The sequence below is a fragment of the Sceloporus occidentalis genome, unplaced genomic scaffold (assembly GCF_023333645.1).
Source record: "Sceloporus occidentalis isolate IW3139 unplaced genomic scaffold, rSceOcc1.0.p SCAF_5, whole genome shotgun sequence".
Lineage (NCBI taxonomy): Eukaryota > Metazoa > Chordata > Lepidosauria > Squamata > Phrynosomatidae > Sceloporus > Sceloporus occidentalis.
The window spans coordinates 18,059,472-18,081,854 of NW_028316985.1; the positions used below are offsets into that span (position 1 = coordinate 18,059,472).

The following is a 22,383-nucleotide window of genomic DNA, read 5'->3' on the forward strand; positions in this document are numbered from 1 at the left end:
CTGCCTGAAAACACATTGTGTTCCAGGACATTTTTCTTTCCCTGTGTTTCCTAAACAATGATATAATACTTCGTTAGGTTAATACATGGCAAAGCACTGACAGTTATACAAACCAATGGAATTTTAATATTAAGATGGAACAATTTTTAAAAGCATACATAGTCACTACTAAGCTACAAAGGATGACCTGATCGTGGAGATGAGACTTGGGATTTAAAGCGATACAAAAGACAAAGCAAAAGCAAGAGAGAGAAGTGTATTGCTCAGATTTGTTACCTTAAGAATAATTTCTAATGTAAAGATACTAGTGAAGACATAATCTGCATTGCCTAGGATCTGAAAAATAAGCACAGTTGGGTTAGTGATTATTGAGCGTGGCCAAGACACAAACAGGTGCGTGTGTTAGCAATAAAGAGCAGTAGCAGAGAACTAGTTGGCATGATTGAGAAGATAATGGAAGAGAACATGGGGACTTTACCTTCAGAGCAATTTCAATGGTGAAAATGACAGTAAAAAATATATCAAAATAAAAGAGGATCTGTAAAACAAAAGGGAATAGAGGGCAGGAGGAAGGAAGATCTGTGAGTGATCACTGCAAAAGCAAATCACAGTACAAAATCAAAAAGCACAACTGTTTTAACTCGAAGGGAGTAGGAAAGGGGTCATGAAACAGATAATTTTGTAACAAATTGGTGAAAGCAATGTTAGGCTAAAAGCAGCAATTTTAAACAGCACCTTCCCTTGTTCACCATTTTGTCATGGGCATTTTCATGGCAAAGCATTTTCTTGACAAAACAGACATTTCCAGCATTTCCCAAATTAAACACCCTCCCACCCAACAGAAATATACTTCTCTATGAGAAAATAAGCAATTTCTATTTCTATAACTATTTTCCAAGTTTGCTCTGTTTCAATTCTGTAACTGATAAATGAATACTCAGATGGAAACAAAATGTACCTTCAGACCGCTGGGCAAAACTTGCTATGACATTTTTTTCAGTAGCTACGAGGATGAACAAAACATATACAGCATGCACTTTATATTTAACCACTTTTTAAAAAACAAAGCAGCCCAGCAGCTACTGATGCTGGAAAGCAACATTCACTTAGCAATATTCTTATCTTAAGCATAGTTGCCATTCAAATCAGTGAAACTTGCTTGTGAGCAGGAAATATTAGCATTGGGGCACAAAGCTCATTTTAGCTTCAACCATAGTGAACAGGCAATAGCTTATTGCTATTAGCTTTTGTGGTTGGTATTCAACCATATGCTTAAGTTAGTGATCAAATCCTTTGTCCTCTGAATGTTGTTAACTACATTGTTAGAAGTGCAATTTCTTCTTGGCTTAACTCCACAGCAACTTTGATTAAACCTTACAGGGTTATTGTCTCTAGGGGAAGCACATAAACCTCATCACGTTAACCAGTCGTTAACCAAGGCAGAAAGAAAGGCTATGTCACCCAATTGATTTTTCCCAACATTAAGCTTTATGGGCCAAATTCCATGACAATGCAATTAAAGATGACTGGACTGAGATTCAGTTTAGCAGAACTTCATGCACTTCTGAAGCTACTTCATTGAATTCAATGGAATCGTTTTTCCTAATTACTCTGTTTCAAAAGCTAGCATATCTGTGGATAAAAAGGCTTGTCAATGCAAATAATTTACACCAAAGCGCACAGCAGGAGCTCTGTGCCCACTCCCAGAGAAGCCCCTACCCATTTCCCCATAACACTAACCTAGTATTTATAGGGTAAATACTGTACTGTACTGTACTGCGCTGCTATTTGCAGTGCCAGGAGAACAATCTCTTCACTCACTGAGGAGTCAGAGGTGTGCAAACCCAACCTCCAGAGTCTCTGATATGGAGATCAGTGTTTTTCTGCCACTATTACCAGTGTAGAAACAGCCATAATGGAGACTGATGGGGAATCAGAGATGCTCTTGCCTTTCCTGCCCCATAGTGATCCCAGCTCCTAATTAGGCAGGGATAGTTCCAAGTAATCCCCCAACATCCAACTTTTTCAGCTGCTTTTAAAATAATCCTGTTTCTTTCCCCTCTTCCCACCCCTCTTTGTCCTCAGCTTACTTCTACTGGTGTACACTGAGTTCAAAGTACAGTACAATAGTAGTTTGCATCCAATTAACTCAGTGAGAGGAGGGGGCAGAATCTTTTCATTCCCAGTAGGCTCAGACAAAAGCAAACTGCTGTAACCTCTCCTTGGTTATGTGTTTTCCCTCATTAATAATTTTTGCTTTCCTGACTATACTCTACTGTGGCTTGCTCACTTGTGTCATGGTTTTCATCTGTGAAATGTTGGAGGGACTGCGACTGCTTTCCCCCCACACTAGTAGCCAGGAAAAATAAATGAAGAGAAGATGGGGACTATCAGAGCAAATTCATTGTGTGTGTGTGTGTGTGTGTGTGTGTGTGTGTGTGTGTGTGCTGGGGACAGCTGGAGAAGGTGAATGTCTCACTCTGCCCCAACCCCAATTATTGTACTTTTTTTGTGTGTGCCTTCAAATCATTTCCATGTTATGGCAACCTTAAGGTGAATCTATCTTTTTTTACCCTGCAAGATAATTCACAGAGAGGATTTGCCACTTCTCTCCCCTGAGACTGAGAGATTGTGTGACTTGCCCAAGGACATCCAATGGGTTTCCATGGCTGAGCAGCACTCAAAGCCTGGTTTTCCAGTGTCATAGTCCAACATTCAAACCATTACACCACTGGTTCTCACTCATCCTTCAACAAATGCTGTTTTCACATTATTAGTAACATTAGCAAAACAATTATCTCAGTGGAGGTGGTAACAGAGACTTTCACATCACTCTGTAACAATTTTTAGACATACGTGAGAACGAACTGCATAGTGAGATGTGGGGGGGGGGGGAGAATGTGCACATATGTGTATATGCATGTGCATGTGATCATGTTGCTGGCAATATTTGATGCAGCCCTCAGACTCAAAATAACCACAACCTAATTTACTTAATTTAAGTTAATTAAATAAAATAATATGGTTGAAGAATATTACTAAAACCCAGAGATCCTGCAGTCTGGATTACTTTTATGAAGGCAGTGCTGCTTCAAAGGCACTCCAGATTAAGATGTTTAGGAATGGCATCTGCAGTGGAACTTTGTGCTTGTTTATAATTTCGAGAATTTGATCAAGCTCTCAAATGGTATGAAGTCTTCTAGAATAACTTTGCTTTACGGTGCAAACCTATGTATGTCTATGCACTGAATCTAACAGAGTTTACTCCCCAGCTGCCTATTACAGGATTGCCATTTTAATTCATACAATGTATTTGATGGCTGCTTGTTAAGAATTTTACTGTTTCATAGGCAGTACCTGCAGGCCACATTCACAGAGGAATTTGACACGTAGCACCCAAATCCAGTAATCCCAGTGACTCCAATTCAACATGATGGTCACGTTGGGTTTTCAGCTGTTTTCCAGCCTCAAAGTGACAAGACAATGCCAATTTGTATAGGGTGGCAATTTCAGTTAAAAGCAGCTCTTAGCACAAGCCTTGTGTATATACCAAAGTGTGTTTTGAAAGGAAATGATTATAGAGCAGATGCACCCAGTACTGTACTTTGTTTACCAGCGGGTTCAAACCAGATACTATGCTTATTCTTATTTAAATCATACTCAGTTGAATTACTATCCCTACTATATACTAAAAGGGCATGTTCAGATGGAGCAAAGAGAATATTTGAAAACTGGATAAATTATTGAATATGTAGAGGGTAATTCAGGTGTGCTGACACAGGAAAAACATCAAAGGTCCAAGCACTGTTCTGGGACCGAGTTCTCACTGGGGCTGCTTCCGCACAGCAGAAATAATGCAGTCTGGTACCACTTTAACGGCCATGGCTCAATGCTATGGAATTCTGTGAATAGTAGTTTGTTGTGGCACCAGAGCTCTCTGGTAGAGAAGGCTAAATGTCTTGCAACACAACAACTCCCAGAATTCCATAGCACTGAGCCATGGCAGTTAAAGTGTGTCAAACTGGATTGTTTCTGCAGTGCAGATGCATCCTGGGAGGATAACCTTGTCAAGAGATAATGCCACTGCTGGTGGAATTGGGGGACACATTACTGAATGCTCCACACAAAATCATTTCTCCATGAAGGAACTACTATATCAAGGAGAGTGGTTCTAGCCTAGCCATCTCCCCACAGGCTAGAGCCTTACCTGCCTATTTAGAAATTACCACCACAGTGACAGCTAGGTCTAGGACAAGCAGCTTTACTCATTCTTCTCTTCATGATTCACCTCACTCTGTCTGCTTAAATTGCAGAGATTAGTAGCAGCCCTAATGTGGGCAATCCATGAACTACAGAACAAATTTATCTATGGACAAACTGAGTCATTACATAGCAGGGTCAATATATGGAATCCATATAAATTCTTCATCCACATATGGAATGGACTTCACACACCACCAGCAATATGGACTATTATTTTGCCTCTTAAGTACACAATTGGAAGATCACCTCAGTGCCACTCATTTAAAACTGATGGTGAAAAGTTACATGTTTGACGGTTCCAAAACTTGAGAAAGAAAGGAAATAATAATACCAAGCTAGTCGAGCAAAATGCTTACTTGCTATCTGCAGGAATCTTTATACCATGAGGCACATCATGTGATTTATTCTGATTGTGTAGCTTAAGGATAGTGCCAAACTGTAAGAAGAAGCCTCACATTTTTTCATTATTTTTCACAGCTGTACATTTTTGTCATAGTCATTTTGCACTGGAAAACCTTTCTACGAGAATACTAAGCAGAAGTGTTCCTGTTCAGAGATTTAAAGGCAGGCCGGTGTACACAAAGAACACATAATACAGTAACAATTTCTTGGAAAAATATCAGGGGTAGCTGCACTGGCCATATAGCAAAGTACAATAACATTCAAAATCCACAAAACAGTGATATCTTTATTCAACCAACCAAAATGCACAAAATACATGTTGCAAGCTTGCAAAGCTCCACTGGCTTTTTCATCAGGCAAAGGTGTTAAAAACCATACAAGGGGGGGGGGGGAATGAGAATGTTAATCACAAGTTTGCATTTTGTCAAAGTGTCACTGGCGTCCTGTTCTGTGTTGAGATAGTGTAGAGGGATATCTACGTAGGTAGTGCCCTCTTCCTTCTAATGGAATTCAGATTGTATCTCCTGGACTTTGGAAAGCTTTGTTCCCAGGGCCACAGGGCCAGAAGGTAGAGGCCTGCCTACATAGATATCCCTCCACGCTATCTCAACCAGGAAAAACACACCAATACCTTGACAAAATGCAAGCCTGTGACTAACATCGTCATTTTTGATATATATTTTTTTCCTGTATGATTTTAAATACCTTTGTCTGATGAAGAAGCCAGTGGAGCTTTAAAAGCTCATATAATGTATTCTGCGCATTTTGGTTGTTCAAATAAAGGTATCACTGTTTTGTGGATTTTGGATGCTATTGTAGCTTCTTGGAAACATCATTATGCCTTTGAAGCAGGTGCCTGCATTCTAATGTACCAATTTTCCTATAACCATGTCCTTTGTCATATTTACTTGACAATAATATACTGGATTGAAAGACTTGTTTTGTGCATTTCCTATTCCTTATTTGCACTTTATTTGCCTTTCTTTCTTTCTTTCTTTCTTTCTTTCTTTCTTTATACATACATACATACATACATACATACATACATACATACTTTATTTATCTGCTGCCTTTCTCCCAGGACAGAACCCAAGGCGGCTTCCATAACAACAAATTTTAAAAGTTTATAAAAAGAAAAATTCATAGAGAAAATCAACAAGGTGACTGAGTCAAATTAGTAACATATGTACCTTGAACACAAATTCACCACTGAAAACTATGAGGAGAAACTTGAAAACGTTTGAAACATATCTTAAGCACTAGGCAAATGTCTAAGAAACTTGGAGCACCTGGCAAACATCTAAGGCTGCACCCACAGTGCAAGGTTAATACCACTTTAACTGCCATGGCTCAATACTATGGACATTTTGGATTTGTAATTCTTTGAGACATTTAGCCTGCTCTGTCAGCCAGCTCTGGTGCAACAACAAACTACAGTTCCCAGAATTCCACAGCACTGAGCCATGGCAGTTAAAGTGGTGTCAAACTGGATTCTTTTTGCAATGTGGATGCAGGATGCAGCCTAAGACAGGGATGGACAACTTCTCATAGGCAGCACAGCCAAAACTGAAGTTCAAAAATATCTGGAGGATCACAGGTTGCCTTCTCTGGGCAACAATGGGGAACATGAGAAGAAATAGGTATAAATTGCAGAAAACATTTTCTATCTGAAACACCTTGTGTGTAGGTTCAAAAAGGAACTGGTTATACAGGTTATGAACGCTAGTCTCAATATGTCTTTAGAAATAGGTAGCAAGCAAATTTTGAAGGCTCTAACACTGGTAGCATGTTTTTCAGCAGCCAGAATATAGATATTTGTTGCTTCCACAACTTCCTACAGCATCTTTCCCTCCAGATATGTGCATCACAATTTCCATTGTCTTTAGCCAGCAAAACCATCTGGAAGGCACCAGGCTGAGGAAGTGTATCCTATAATCTCTCATAAGTATTATTTCCTCCATCTCCACCTGTCCATCTAACTATCTACCTTTATGCTGTTTGTCTCTGTATTAAATTCTCTTTGTGCCTTCTGGCCATACAAACCTTGCCAGAAGCAAAACAAAGTCGAAATGTGATTGTGTACACCAACTAATTCAGTATAAACATAGAATATGAAATTAATTCACACCAAATCTGACTAGCAGCAGACTAGTGCTATCTATCTATCTATCTATCTATCTATCTATCTATCTATCTATCTATCTATACATGAATTTAGCATAGGCAGGGTGGGGGATAGGGTAGGATCTATCTACTGAGCCTCATTTTGAACAGGTTGCAGAGAAGCAAGGAAGGTGGGAAGCATACTTGATTCCTAACGGAGTAGTGTCGGACTGGGTCTTCAGCCGCCAGTGAGATGCTGCTGAGCAAGATGAAAAAGAGGATCAGGTTGGTGAAAATATTATCATTAACGATGCGATGGCAGTGGACCCGAAATCTGCAATGAAACAGAAGGAAGAGACAAAACCATATTGGTCAGACATGCTTCAACGAAAATGAAAACTGGAATATTTGATATCTGTAGAATGTATTTCATAGCTCTAGTTCTCTCATTTGTTTTAAATCTGTGCCTGGAATCTACCACTTTAGACTGAGGGTGAGTGCCTCACATGATGACATGCTCTTTAATTTGAAACTTTTCATCACAGTTAAAATTGGCATGGCATGGCATTCATCTGGGATGAATAAAAAGAAACATTCAATCATGTGGTTCTATACTTGCAATCTGAACTTGTAAGCCCACACCAAGGTTTGCTGCCACACTAGTCCATATATTTAAAGTTAACAGCCATAAAGCACACAGAGTCATACAGTAATAGTTAAGAGCTGTTCCTCTTAGGAGGATATCTTTGCTATCAGCTCTAAAATAATTATGGAATCAAGATGAAAGTGATTTGATATATAAAAACTCCTTACAAAACAGGCCATAGCAAGGTGCTTTCAATTTTTCTAATCTTTATGAGGAAGACTTTGTTTAAATGCCCAATTTTAAAATACATGTAACCACAGAGAAAAGCTGAGTGGGATGCATCTGTGTAGATGGAAAGGTGATGTTGGATTTTATTGACTTCTTTTAATTGGTAGGCATTGTACTGACTGTCTAAGACTGTCCATATTCCAGAGCTCAGTTAGGTAGAAACCTCCAAAGCTAAATGAACATGTTTGTAGTCACAGGTGGCTGGAATCAGGCCAGTATGGAGTTCTAAGCCCAATCTTAACCAGACAGTAACTGATCCATGACAAACAGATCAATAAAGGATTTCCTACTCCCACCCCACCAGAAATAAATAACAAATCACAAAAGTGCCTCACAACGCATCTCGGATCACACTGCCATTATTCTCTGCAATCTGCAATTTGTCAGATGCAAGATTTTGGTTCATTACTGCCAGAAGGTGATTTCACATGCTGATTTTTTTCTGTCTCTTCAATGACATAGTTTTGTAATATTTATGTTGTTTTTCTCTTGTTTTCAACTGGTATTTTATTGCTTGGAGCTTTGATAATTTGTACAAATGGAAAACTAGATTGCAAACTCTCCAAGCTTGGGTAAACAGCTATTTTTTTTTGGGGGGGGGGGGCAGTGTTGAATTTGAAATAACAGAATCATAGAGTTGGAAGAGACCAAAAGGGTCATCCAGTCTAACCCTCTGCCATGCAGGAATACACAAAGCACTCACAACATATGGCCATCCAGTCTGTTTAAACACCTCCAAAAAGGAGACTCCAGCATACTCCACAATGCAGCATATTCTACTGTTGAACTGAATCTACTGTTCTGTGTCCTAGGGCTTGTCTATACTGGCCATTTAAACCAGTTTCTCCTCACCCTCATGGCACTCTGTTTATATAGTGTAGTTCGCTCCCCTGTCCCTGCACCGGGTGACACCAACCTCAGCAACTCCACCAAGAAGGGTCAGAGATTTTGCTGAGCCAAATATACATTACCTCCTCCCAAGTAGAAAAGCACTCATGTAAATGATTGTCCATTTTCCTCACTGACCACTTATTCAGATAACCCGTCAGTAGTGTTTTCTTGTCCTCAAATTTTTCATAATTTGTTTCTTATTAAAAGTATTTGAGGCCTATAGTGGTAGCATATGTTATCTATAGCTTGGAATTCTCAAGTGGGCCTTTATGGAAGACATGCCACAACATACATTTTTCCATAGAAGCAGGACTTTGCACCTGCTGTCTAAATGTCATAAAAGAGCAACAATTCCAAAATACCTGTTACTGGGACTAAATACAAAAAAAGCACTGGCTTCTGGCATTGGTACAGCTTTTTCCTTCAGGTGCAGTTCAGACATTGGGCGTGGGCGAGGTCCAACTGGCATCTCAGGCTCTTCTTCTTCTTCCTCTCCTGAAAGGTAATTAAAAAAAATTAATAATATAATTAATCAGAAATTGCTTATTGACTTGCCTCATAAAGTTATGGCTAATTGTATCAGGAATTAAGACTGCTGTAGAATAAGAGTGGGCAAAGTATAGCATATGGGTCACATATAATGCAATTCCCTTTTTTTGCCATCTCTCCAGGCCCCTGGAGACAATATAAATTTAAAATACTAGCTGCCAATTTAATGCCTTGCAATACAACTCCCATGATTTCTCACTGAAGGTTCGTCGCAAGGTAGCAGTGGCAGTTCACATGAAGCAAACTGAATGCGGAACTAAGCAGGCTACTAGAGGAAGCAATCTATGAGAACTGTAAAGCAATTCCTAGGGCAAAGTGGAAAAGCAGAAATGCTATGATAGCAAGGAAAAGAGAAGTGGCTGCAAATTGGAAGTTATTAATTGTCAGTGTGGAAGAAATGAGTTCTGAGGTTTAACAGCAAAGTGGGAGTATGACAATTGACTTTTGGTAGTGGGAAAAAGGAAAACAAATTGGGAGGGGAAGCAATGATTCCTGGCTGCCTTTTCCCCTCAGAGCTTTTCATGGAATAAAAAAGCAAGAAAAAGGTTTAGTTGCCCCTCTCAAACTTGACAGCACTTCCTGACAAGCCATTGATGATCATCATTGATAGGGATAGCCCTATAAACCACTAGGGACTATCAGTAAATCAGCAATCACCAAGTTCCAGGTTCCCTTTCTGCGGCCATTCACCTACTTCCTAGTCAATGTGACTGCAAGTTCCAGTACCATGTTCTGCGGGATGCATGGGCAAGATCCTCTCAGCAGAACCCCTTATGACTATGCCTGTTTCTCCTCACCAGTGCTGTCACTGTTTACTTGTATGCTTCTCCCTTTGCATCCAACCCAGATCAGCCTCCAGGAGATGAAAAGGTTATGGGGTTTACTGTTCTTTCTATATACTCCTTTAATTATCATTGAGAAAGAACAGATGAACAGTCAAGAAGCATAAGAAACAGCAGCAGAGCCAGAAGCCTTCACTAAATGGTATTGAGCCCTCTATTAGGGCATGGGCCTTGACAATAGCCCAAATATGCCAGTCCCTGGTGCCAACACTGTTTGCCCTGTCTATTTTATCAGAATTGCTGGATATGTCTGGGGTGGGGTGGGGGGAGAGTGACAAATCATTGGCTATTCGATCACAACCAATCTTTCTGCTTCCCACAACATATGCCTGGAGACAAAATACTACACTAGATGGACCTTTGGTATGATGTAACATAGGCAACCTTATGTTCTTAGACTTTTTATGGATTCTTGGAGCCTTTCCCTGTAGTATATAGTTTAGTGCAGGGGTCAGCAACCTATGGCCTGTGGGCCGCATCCGGCCCGGTGAGGCCTTGGGACTGGCCCCAGCCCGGTCCTGCCGCCAATTGCCACCCCCGGCGACAGAGGCGGCCAGGCAGGGGAAAAGAGCCTCCCCTCAGCGAGGCCCCGTTCCCCTGCCTGGTCTCCTCCGCCGGCGATGGAGGTGGCCAGGCAGGGGAAAGAGCCTTTCCTTTTCTTTCTCCTCCTCCTCTTCTTCTGCCTCCTCTCCTCCTCCTCCTCTTCTTCCTCCCCTTCTTCCTCCCCTTCTTCCTCTTCTTCTTCCTCTTCTTCCTCCTCCTCCTCTTCCTCCCCTTTTTCTTCATCTTCTTCTTCCTCCTCCTCTTCTTCTCCTCCTCCTCTTCTTCCCCTCTTCCTCCCCTTCTTCTTCCTCTCTACTTCCTCGTCTTCCTCCTCCTCCTTTTCCCCTCTTCCCCCATCCTCTTTTTCCTCCTCTTCTTCTTCTTCTCCTCTACCTCCTCCTCTGCTTCTTTCTCCTCTTCTTCTGGTGTTTGGCCAGAAAGGGAAGTACATTTCTGTCGTCTGTCTAGGAATAATGCCAAATGTCCTCCATTTTGATCATGCCTAAGAAACATGCATTTATATTAACATTTTAAAAAAACATCAGTTTTTTCCACATGTCCTCCATTTAAAAAAATGTGTCCTACATTTGAAAATTTTGTAAGGCCCCCCAGTTGTCTGAGGGACAGCAACCTGGCCCCCGGCTCAAAAAGGTTGCCTACCCCGGTTTAGTGCATATGCTTTCTCAGTATGGCATGTCCTCAAATGGATTGTGTAGGAAAACATTTGGCCAAGTTAGTCACTGGTTTCTTCCACCTCCATGAATCTATACACACTGCATGCAGCTAACATCTGACCAGGGTTCTCCCTCACCAACGCCTTGAAGCCATTGAAGTGTGCATATAATACTTTCCCAAAGATGGACACTTTTTCCTAATAAGGAAGGAAAATAAATTGATGGAATTGTTGCTTGTTTAAAATTCAGAAAGTGGAACTGAAGACTAAAACTCCTGAGCCAAGTTCTTAAAAACGAGAGCTTCAGGCACTGTGCAGATCTATGCCGAACCCCAAGGAAAAAATGCTGAGAAGTGGCCATGGGTGGCCTCTGGGGATATATGGAAGGTTTGAAAGAACACTTTGAGGATTTCAAATACTGGTTGAAGTCTAATGTGGCTTGGGCACAACATGGCAGTATACTTTCCATACACAGAAAATTTACCAGTGCAATTCCAACAATGCACTACAGGAATGGGGCAAGATGATACACAGCAGTAGCCACACTACTGTCCTGCCAAAACCCCTCAAAGCAAACGTTCTTGGACTTCTTATTCCATTCCATGATGATTCTGTGTTCATGTCTAGTGTTTGCCTTTAGCCTATGTTTTTCTGAACATTAGATACACGTAAATGAATCAGCACATTCCTGAATCTTAGCTGTGTGGAAAATGCACAAGAGAAGATAACTACCCTTTAATATGCATACTGCTGATACTAAGAGCTGGAATTCTTATTCTCTTACTTCCCTTCACCAAGAAAATTAGTTCAGGTTAATTTTATGGGGTTTTGCAAGGTGATTAAACACATCACTTTTGAAAACACTCTATTCTTTCAAGTACTACTATACAATGGATATGATGCTGCTACATCTTTACCTCTGCAAATGTATGGACAGAAGGGACTAGAAGGTCACTCCTCCAATTCCTTGTCTTATGCCAGGGTCCTTTCACATATCAGCTCCATACTCAACCCACAACATTAGCCACAAGGACAGAACAAGATCAGGTAAGTATGCACAAAGCATAATGTGTGTCAAAGTAAGCCTTTAAAAGGAGCAAAAAAGTGAACTGCAGCCCTTCCAAAGATGAGAACTGCACAAAATGTTATATTGAAGCAATCAAGCATTCAGTACTGAAAACAAGTTTCTTTGTTTGGAAGCAGTGTAATTCAGTAGCTCAGCAGAAATGGGCCACATACTATTGTGCAGAGTCTGTACTTTCCTGAATGTCATCTTTTTTAATTATAAAAAGTAGGTTTCTAGTCCACAATACTAAAAAAATTGCAAAAATGAAGGAAAAACCAAGTGAAGAAGTGCAAAGAATCACTAATTAATTCCTGCTCATCTCTTATACCATTAAAAATCTGGTTCATTTGAACATATTGATTTTATAAGAAATTTAATATTGGAACTGACACTTAATGTCAACCTCTTAGCTTATTGATAATATATCTTATAAGGAATTAAATATGTAAAGCATTGTCTATTTAGAGATTTTAAAAATATATATATACTATATATATATATATATATATAGAGAGAGAGAGAGAGAGAGAGAGACATACATACATACATACATACATACTTAAAAGCCACAGTAACAATTTTTGTGCTGTTTCCTGGTAGTCTACTGGCAGGACAGAGACTAGGAGGGCCATGGGGGCATATTTCAAAAGAAGCATGGTTGTCTTAGAACCCATAGCTAACTCGTGTTACTTCTTCTTTATTATCCCACCTTTCTCCCAACATAAGACTTAAGGGTGTATGAGAAAGACTTACAACAAATTAAAACAGATAATTCATCAACAACTTAACTACCAGTCCCAACACAGATGCTTGAACCCCAGTGTTTACATTCCACAATTGTGTGAAATCTCATTATTACTATTCTTTGTATTCTTTAACAAGTTAGTCATCTACAATTAGAAATCCCATAACTGCTAAATTTGTTCAGCAATCTATTCCTGTCTATAACATAGGGATGACAGTTGCTCTTCCTAGAAAAGCTTAATGAAGTAAAAACCATAAAATGTTCTTCAACTTAAATAAATGCAGTGAATTTGGTTGTTGATGATAATGCTGATGGAGCGTTTTAAATGCTAAATTTTGCTTTGACATTATCTTCCAGACTGAAAGCTAGAAATGCTGTAATATCCCCTTCTGCTTTGGTGAAACAGCCTAACTCTTTTGTCTGACTTTCAATTTAGACTATGAAATTAGCATCCCCTCTGTTCTCAAAAAATACAGTATCAACAACATTATCATCACAATTCTCCCACTGAACAAGGCTTGCTAGTTGCAGTTGCAAGAGACAAGGAGGCATGTTGGAGAATTGCATAATGAGTGCCTGGAGGGCCTGCCGCTGGGAGACTCTTGAAGCTGCACTACAGCCTGAAGATAAAACATCAAAGACGGTGGCAGGGGGATTAGTAAGAAATTTGGGAAAGTTTATAAAATACTGAGCAGAACACATGAGTCTGGACCTGCTTGACCTCATGAAATACTGGAAGTGCAGTAGCAACTACCATGCGGAACTCAACTTTGGTTGCACATAACTTCAGATTCCAGAAAGAATATTCTATAAATGAAGCAATGTGGGTAGGGGGGAGAGTCCAATCCACTTCATTGGTGAAGCCAGATGTCACCAACACTATGGATCAAACTGCAAAGATTCTGCAAAGATTCTTGTTATTCTAGGACTCTCCTTGTTAGGGTTTCCCTACATTGGAAACAATAAACCAATTTTCAAATATCTTTAAATATGCTCTGATGTTCTTTCCATCTCTGTCAATACATATTAAGGCACGTCAGTCTGCTATTGACTCAGTCTTAAAAGGTTGAAGGTAGCAGAAAATGGCACCATGGACAGCTCCCAGTGTGCTTAGTTTGTTAAGGTAGAAAAGAAAGTCATAGCAAAAGACAGCAGTTAACGGGCTGACAGAGCTTGGACTTTCAGCAGCTTCATCCTTGTGCCTTCAAGTCATTTCTGACTTATGGCAGCTCTAAGGCAAAGCTATCACAAGCATTTCTTGGTAAAATTTGTTCAGAGAAGGGTTGCCTTTGCCTTCCTCTGAGGATGAAAGAATGTTACTTGCCCAAGGTCACCCAATAGGTTTCCATGGCCATATGGATTCGGACCCTGGTCTCTCGGTGTCCTAGTCCAATACTCAAACCACACCACCACACTGGCTCTCTGGTACTGTGGGAAACTAATTGTAATTCCAAAAGCCGCACAGATGTTGCACACTGACCGAAGATCAGGAAAAACTATAGAAAAAAGTCATCATAAGTGTTAGACGTAGATGGAAGGGCTAACTTCAGGACCAGGATAACAGAAAAGGGAATACCAAGTATTAAAGTGGGAAAACCTGTGAACTGTCTGATTTCAGATTCCTTCTCAGGATGCTTGGCCTCAGAGGCAGGGGACAGAAGAAGGAAATGCAAGGGATACACTGACAAAACACAATCATGGAGGCCTCCCTACATGCCCCCTTCACTCCAGGCACCTATGTTGGGCTGTCTGGCTTGTGTATATTGTAATTACATCCATTTGAGTTGGCACAATTTCATTTCTTTGCTTTGCTACAGTCTCACACTTATGTTGGAGTATTTATATGCAGCCATGAAGAGGCACATTTTCCGCCTTGAGTTGGACTATCCCGGGTTCTATTTGCTCCAGTTTTTAGCCACAGAGCACTGCTTCAGTTTGATTTCTGCCTGCTTTGGAGGCGTGCATCATCTAAATGCCCCACCTTCAAAGCTGTTGGAAATTGCTTTTATTTAGCCCATCTGTACCATTGCTAAGTCATAGATCTATCATCTCTCAAAACTTGGCCAGGCTTTGATATCTACAGGAGAGGCACTTTCCCCCATTACCTTCAGTGGTATGCTTGGTGCAGGCACAAGACAGGGGCTTCTTTGTGGTGATTTCTAGATGATGAAACTCCTTTCCAAGTAAGTTTAGGCTAACCTCTCCCTGTTGTCCTACTGCCAGCTGGCAAAAATCTTTCTGTTCAGACAAACACATGATTGCTTTGGCAGAAGATTATTAAATGGATGTGCTAGACTTTTAAATATTTTACTGCTTATTTATTATTAATCTAACATTTTAAAATAGTTTTAATTAATGTTTTATTGGTATACCTAACTTAGCATGAATGCTAACATGCCTAGTTTAGTACATTCTTACCGAGAGCTGCTTTAATTACAATGGAAGCTGCCTTGTATCCAACTATTAGAAGACAAGAATCTTATCAAATAATAAACCTAAAATTAGATTATGGAAACCTGGAAAAGCCATGCAATAGAAAGGAATACAAGTTAGGCCTAGTAAAAGGTCATGTGTTTATCTGTAAAGATTTCCTTTGGCCACACAAACCCAAGTAAGTCTTACAATTGTAGGGACAGCTGTTTATAAGGTGAACTTTCTCTAGTCATGATTCCAGTAAGATTTTAATACTCTTTCATCTGGACATAGTGATGAAAATGTCTGAACAAGAGAATCAGTTTTGTTCTAACAGCAGGTACAATGCAAAATGTTTTCAGAGTTGAGGTCAGTATGAAAGATTTCTGGAAGATGGTTTTGACACATTCATCTCCAGATACTGTCAGCCCATCCTCCAGAAATCCTTGCCAATAAAAATAATAAGCCTTGAGTCAAAAATAGTTTTGGAACAGCTGATGCAAGATGAAGAATAAAGCTACCCTGAGTTAGCAAATGGCTGGTATACCAGGAATACCTGCAAGTAGAAAGTATGTATCAGAAAAGGTCTAAAATCAGTGGTTGTTCCAGATGGACTGAATAAAAATGTATTATCCACACTGATCACTATGGTTTGCTAATAACGACAAGGAGCCCATCATGTTTGATGATCACTAAGAAGCTGATAAAGAGGAATAAACAGAAGTCATTGGTAAGGTTAGTTGCAAATGTGCAAGACAAAGTCTCAGATGTTGCTCTACCAAAGAAAGTGTTTTAGAGTCAAATTTGACATTACATGGAATTTTATATTACTTTCCTTTGTTTATTCCTTTTTAACCAAAAAACAGCCAAGTCAGAATAAGTAGTAGAAGGCTGGATGTTTAACCTTTCCCCCTGCTAGTCATTTTTCATTTTTAAATTACCCATTGCCTTTTCACTTGTGGTTTATCTGCAGATTAAGGGATTAATTTCAGTTTGAAAATGGCCAGGGGACTGTTGGTTAAGGAACCTCATGGTCCCAGCTATTCTCTGGACAACCAGCCTGCTTTTGTTAATAGCAAATTTAAAAAAAACATAGAAGGGTAAGAAGCACAAAACTCTGTGTAATATCTAGCTTGGTCTTTAGGCAGTCATTTGCATTCAGAAGCAGATTTAGATGTTTTTGTACTATTCATATTTTCTGTAGTGCTTTTAATATACAGATTTATAATCTTCATATGATTCATATTTACATCTTCTGTTCAGTTCTGTTAAGTGCCTTCAAGTCATTTCTGACTTATGGTGACCCTAAAGCAACCCTATCATGGAGCTTTCTTGGTAAGATTTGTTGAGACTATGTATGAAATATAGTAAAGCATGATATTATATCCATACAGTTCTAGTATCAAGAACAATATTCGTGTAGAAACTGCTAAGAAATATTTACACAAGAGCTAAAGAAACCATTCCAGTCTGTCAAAAGTAATGCTAGTTAGTGAGCTTTCATTAGGTAATATGTATCTCTTTGTGATCCAGCTGGAACTGCCTTATGCATTTGAGCTTAAGCTTCCTGTGCGCCATAAAGAAGATTGTGTCAGCAGGGCAACTATTTACCTGGTGCCTCTGTAGTAGTAGGATAGGGATTCTTTTCTTCATTTTCATTAGGCTGATATTCATCTATATTGCTCTGGAAGAAAGAGGGGAGGAAACAGAGCATGCTTTATTCATTCATTTATTAATGAATTCATAAAAACCCTCAAAGCAAGGTGTGTAGTAGCAAGGAGCAAACCTTGTTAGAAGGTGGAGACTCTCCATCAGCAGTGATAGATTTTAGCTCTATTTTCTCCTCCTTCGTCTCCCCCTCCACAGCTGGCTTCTCAGGCTCCGGTTTCTTTTCAGGACTAGCAGTCCTAACAGTTCAGCAAAGTCAGAAAATGCATGTGTCATGACATACAGAACAATGTTTTCCATTATAGACAGCCATCATATCAACAAGGCTAGGGCTCCCATCTTTTAAAAATTATCTTCTCCACACAAACTTGAAACCATAAAAGCCAATGAATCTATGTCTATTGCATTTGCATGAGGGTGTACTTAGAAAAAAGCCTTTGCAAGGGAAGTGATGATTATTAACATAATAAAAAGATGGATTTATAGCCCCTTCTAGGCCATCACCTTAATCAATTATTTTTCTTTGTTCTGCAGTGCTCTATACTAACTCTATCACAACCTTAGGCGGATTACAGACTGCCCTCAAGCAGCCGTTTTCCTGCCGCCGCCATTCGCTGCGGAGGGAAGCCCCAGCGGCCAGACCGCGAGGCTTCCTGGCACAGCGAAAAAGGAGCGCCAAAATGGCGCTCCTTTTCAAAACGCGGAAGTGGCACTACGAGGGGTGAAGTGCGCCCTCGCAGCTTCACTTCCTCTGCGACACGTCTGGACGCTATGCATCCAAGACATCAAAATGGCGGCGCCCATTTATACAGACCGCCATAAAGTACGCACTCTGCACGTACTACGGAGAAGGGCCGTGAGGAAGGTAAGACCCTTCCTAACCCTAGTACGCGCGGAGCGCGTACTTTATGGCGATCTGTAACCCGCCTTTGTATACTCAATATTGCTTGTGGCATGCCTTATGTTACACAACAGAGAATTAAACATCAACAACATATATGAAGTTAACATAAGAAAGATAATGGAAGGAAAGCTTCTCATCACATCTTCTCCCTGCTGGCCCTCCCATATACTATTCCCATTATATTCAGAAATTCCTTGATTCTCCAGAGAGATTTTCAGGGGGTTTTGAGAAAAGGCTTTTCTTTGTCAAGTTATCTTAAGATCTCAGCCAAATAACGTATTCCCAACCCCACTAAAGGCTGCTCAAGTTGCTACATCCTCATACAATAGTAGCTGAAGATGATGATTCTTAAGCTTCTCTTTTCAATCATCTTTTATCCATATCTGCATGCATATATACTGTATATGCATATGAATGTCTTTGTATAAACACACACTGAGAGAAAGGAATAGAAATAGATGCTTTGCTAGCTGATAGAGAGTTCAGGAAAATTTGAGAGTATACACTTTCTTAGGACAACAGATGTTGGCCCCCAAAAAGATAGCTACCAGACCTCTTTTTAGAACACACACATAGAGAGCTTAAATACAAGTGATTTAGAATATTCCAGTCCTTCTGATCTTCACACTCCAGCCTCAAGGAAAGAAAAGGTTTACCTAGCTAATTTTTTTCTTTCCTTCTCCTCTTCCTCTTCTTTCTGAGCAGATGTCAAGCTCTCGGCATCAGCAAGATTGTCCACAGCAATGGCCAAAAAGACATTCAGTAAGATATCTGTTTGCATATTGCTTTAAAGAAAACACATACTGAATAATATGGAACAATACCCTGAATAACACGGAACAACACTATGTGGTGTGAGTCAAGCTTATCTGTGATAATCCTCTTCAGCCCCACCATCCATATGCTAAGGAAACCTTGCTTGGAGCCTTCTCATTTTCATATGTAAGATTTGGTAAAGAGATGGACAAAGGCTTAGATCTATCCTTAAATCTAACCCCATCCCCTTCCATTATTTATTTGATAGAAAGATTGGTCAAGATCCTGCAGTCTTAGATGTAACTACATCTGATGATGTCAAACCCACCCCCAAACCTACCTTTCAGCCTGGCAGTGTCCCAGCTGAAGGGTTTCTGGGTATTACATGTTGGATTTTACTGATTATGCTCTGTCCCAAAATCTGATAATATAGGATGAGTTTGCAAAGGAATCTTGTAGCACATTTGAGACTAACTGAAAGAAAGAGGCTGGTAGCACAAGCTTTCGTAGACTTGACTCTATTTCCTCAGATGCTGACTCAAGTCTACGAAAGCTCATGCTACCAGTTTCTTATTTTCAGTTAGTCTCAAAGGTGCTACAAGATCCCTTTGCATACTGACTTTCCAGACTAACATGGCTATGACTTAGAATTGTAATATAGGATGATTTAGACATGCTTTATTTAAACAAACACACACTGCTCATGGCCCTTTTTTGTTTTCACTTCTGAGCCTACCCACTAATGATCCAAGTTGAGAAAGCAGGTAAGTGCCCATTGTGATGAGCTGTCAGGGCACACTCACCTCACTTTTTCCTTCTGGATCCTGTCATGAACTTGGTTCAGTTGCACCCAGTCCCCACTACCACCCAGATGGCTGCTGAGTATGTGCCATTCTTTCCTGCTCACTCACAAGACCCCCACAAGAAGGGACAGATATATGAGTAGGGAGCTGGTGGCACATAAAAGGAAAAGCAATGTGGGCCAGATAGCTCCATTTGCACTGGTCCCTCTGTTCAGTTGCGTATACCCTTTAGCACTCTATTTTTTTTTCTTAGCCACACAATCCAATCAAAACACCAAACAACACAAAGCTAGGAGTAAAGGATACAGTTTCCACAGATGAAGAGGATGATGAAGTAAATACAGACCAACATCCCTGGAAAAGAGGGGCCTCCATAAGCCATGATCCCATCATACATCACCGAATTCCAGTCTTCCCCAGTCAGGATCTAAACGAATTCCCAACAATTGGGTCGGGGGGGGGGACATAGTGTTAGACAGCATGCACAAAACCTGCAAAAAAGTCTGTTACTATAAAGAACAGCATCCTTTATGTCTAGGAGAAAAATTCAAGATATAAGACATCTGCTACAGTTTTTATTCATACTGCAAAATGTTGATGGTGGCATCTGTCATGGACTACTAGACAGCAAAGCACATCCTCCTGTATCATTTTAGGCCACCAGTTTTGTACAACAGCATCCCTTTATGCTCCTCCCCTGTTGCTGTATGCATTCAAGTCAACTTTGACTTATGACAATCCTGTTTCAAAGTTTTCTTTATTGACAAAATGTATTCAGGTGAGGTTTGCCACTGTTTTTGTCTTAAGTTGAGAGTGTGTGACCTGCCCAAGGTCATCCAGTAAGTTTTGATGGCTGACTGGGGATTCAGACCCTGGTCTCCTGGAGCTCTTCTCCAGCACTTAAATCACTACACCACACTGGTTTCTTTATGCATTGAGGAGAAGTAAGTAACACCGTGTAGTCCCTCTAGTGACTTTGTGTGACACAGATATCATACAATATGGATTATTAAATTTGAATGGGGACATAACTGAAAAATGGATTTAAAGTCTGACGCCTGGTAAACATTTCAGTCCCATGTGATAGAACAGTTACATTAGCAACACAATTACTGCAACTGGAGTAACCAGGTGATAATATAAAATATTTCTTCATGTGGATGGTATAAAATAAGGCAGTGAGGAAAAGTGGGAAAACGCTTCAGCGTGAATATTTATAATGTAGATGTCTGTGGAATTCCTAAATACATGTGTGTCTTTCAAAGAACAATTTTTGTATCATCTGTAAAAATACCCTAATACTGGTGAATTATATGTTTACTTTGAATGCAAAAACACTGAGTGAATTTGGGCTCCCAAATGAAAGCTCAAGTCTCTTAGACCTGAAGATATATTCTGATGTGACTAGAACCAGCACATTCTAAGAGGTTTCCCTCCTCTATGAACACTTTCTTTCATGAGGATCTACAAGGAAACTCTGTTTAATGCATTGTTGTAAAGGCAAAGCAAAAGCAAGTGGGTTATGATATAGAGTCTTCTCAAAAGTGACTCCTTTGGTATCCTTCTCTCTGTGAAGAGAACCACATGTGTTTCTCTCTTATTGCTTTTAGAAAAAGCTTCTGGAGGGGCAGTTATCTCCAGCTGCCTGTTAATTTTTAAAATTAAGCTTAGTATTGCATTCAGTTGACCTAACAGCTTTATGGACTATGTTACGCCATTGCTGAATCTAGATTCTTTCAAATAAAATGAGATACAATAAAGTCATACCTGAAACACAGTAAGCAGAGACTGGGGAAAGTTATCAAATGTGCTTCTCCTGGTTTGCATCTCATCAAAGTTAAACTTGCCCCCAAAGAGCTGCATCCCAAGGAGGGAGAAGATGATGATGAAGAGGAAGAGGAGCAGCAGAAGGGAGGCAATGGAACGCACAGAGTTGAGCAGGGAAGCCACCAAGTTACTCAAGGAATTCCAGTATCTGGGGAGCCAAAAAGAGAGAGAATTACATTCCTGTTGACCAAAGCATGTGCTTCTTTTCTACAACAGATATCACTAACAGGCTGACTGCCTGATGTGTATAAAAATGTTTTTTTCCTACACCTGTCCTACACCTGAATAATCTACATATTGCCCTATGGTACTGGGACCTATGGAAATTAATGGGCATTTTTATGATCATCCTATATATAACACAATATTCTGCCTCCATCCGAATGTCTGCACCCTGCACACCTGGAAGATTACTGAGAGAAACGTCTTAATATGCAGTGATTAGTACATGCTGCTTCAATGAGTTATATTCTAGCCAACCCCATTACAACATTCACAGCTGTTCAAAGCAAGCCAGAATACCTTTCTCCAGAGAATGGCTCATTGATAACCAAAAAGAACAGATGGGAGAACAGTCTGGAATCTACAGCAGATTGGTTTAAAATCTGGTGTGCATGTGCCCATTGCTAAATGGAGAGGGTCAGGCACCTTGTTTTCTGAGAAACTGGTACAGAATTACCTTTATTCAAAGGCATTTCCACAAGATTTAATTCAAATTTATTTGCTTAATAATGTTTACACTCTTAAACTTTTAAACCTATTGCAGTCTGTTTATTCTACCATTCAATTAAAATTTGCAAGATGGATAACAAGAGAGGAGAGGAGAAACACAATCACATATACAGTAATTTTACTTACATTAAGATAAAATAGTGCAATAAAAACAAACAGCCCAAAACTGAAAGCAGCAAAATATTCATCACTGAGGGTTGTTTAAATTCTTCTGAAAGAAAATTTTATTCTGGTACCTAAGTCACAAGAGGGGCAGCACCAGCAGAGAATCCCTGTTTCAGACTCCAGAAAAGGCCCTGCTTTAATCATCTATTGCCCAAGCACTGATGA

The 22,383-nt window shown here is 40.0% G+C and overlaps 1 protein-coding gene across 6 annotated transcripts in view; it reads right to left on the minus strand.

The window, feature by feature from the left end:
- Positions 1-22,383, minus strand: part of LOC149311719 (voltage-dependent L-type calcium channel subunit alpha-1C-like) — a 487,833-nt gene that overhangs the window by 129,635 nt on the left and 335,815 nt on the right. For 5 of the 6 annotated variants that reach the window (XM_089527750.1, XM_089527748.1, XM_089527752.1 and 2 more), the window contains 8 exons: positions 21,262-21,469; positions 19,801-19,921; positions 18,592-18,706; positions 17,150-17,270; positions 16,975-17,047; positions 8,896-9,028; positions 6,973-7,102; positions 277-336 (listed from right to left, as the gene is read on the minus strand). In XM_089527750.1, the coding sequence (XP_089383876.1) occupies positions 277-336; positions 6,973-7,102; positions 8,896-9,028; positions 16,975-17,047; positions 17,150-17,270; positions 18,592-18,706; positions 19,801-19,921; positions 21,262-21,469 (961 nt within the window). Of the gene's footprint in view, positions 1-276; positions 337-478; positions 539-6,972; positions 7,103-8,895; positions 9,029-16,974; positions 17,048-17,149; positions 17,271-18,591; positions 18,707-19,800; positions 19,922-21,261; positions 21,470-22,383 lie in introns of all 6 variants that reach the window. The other variant, XM_089527751.1, reaches the window with a different exon arrangement.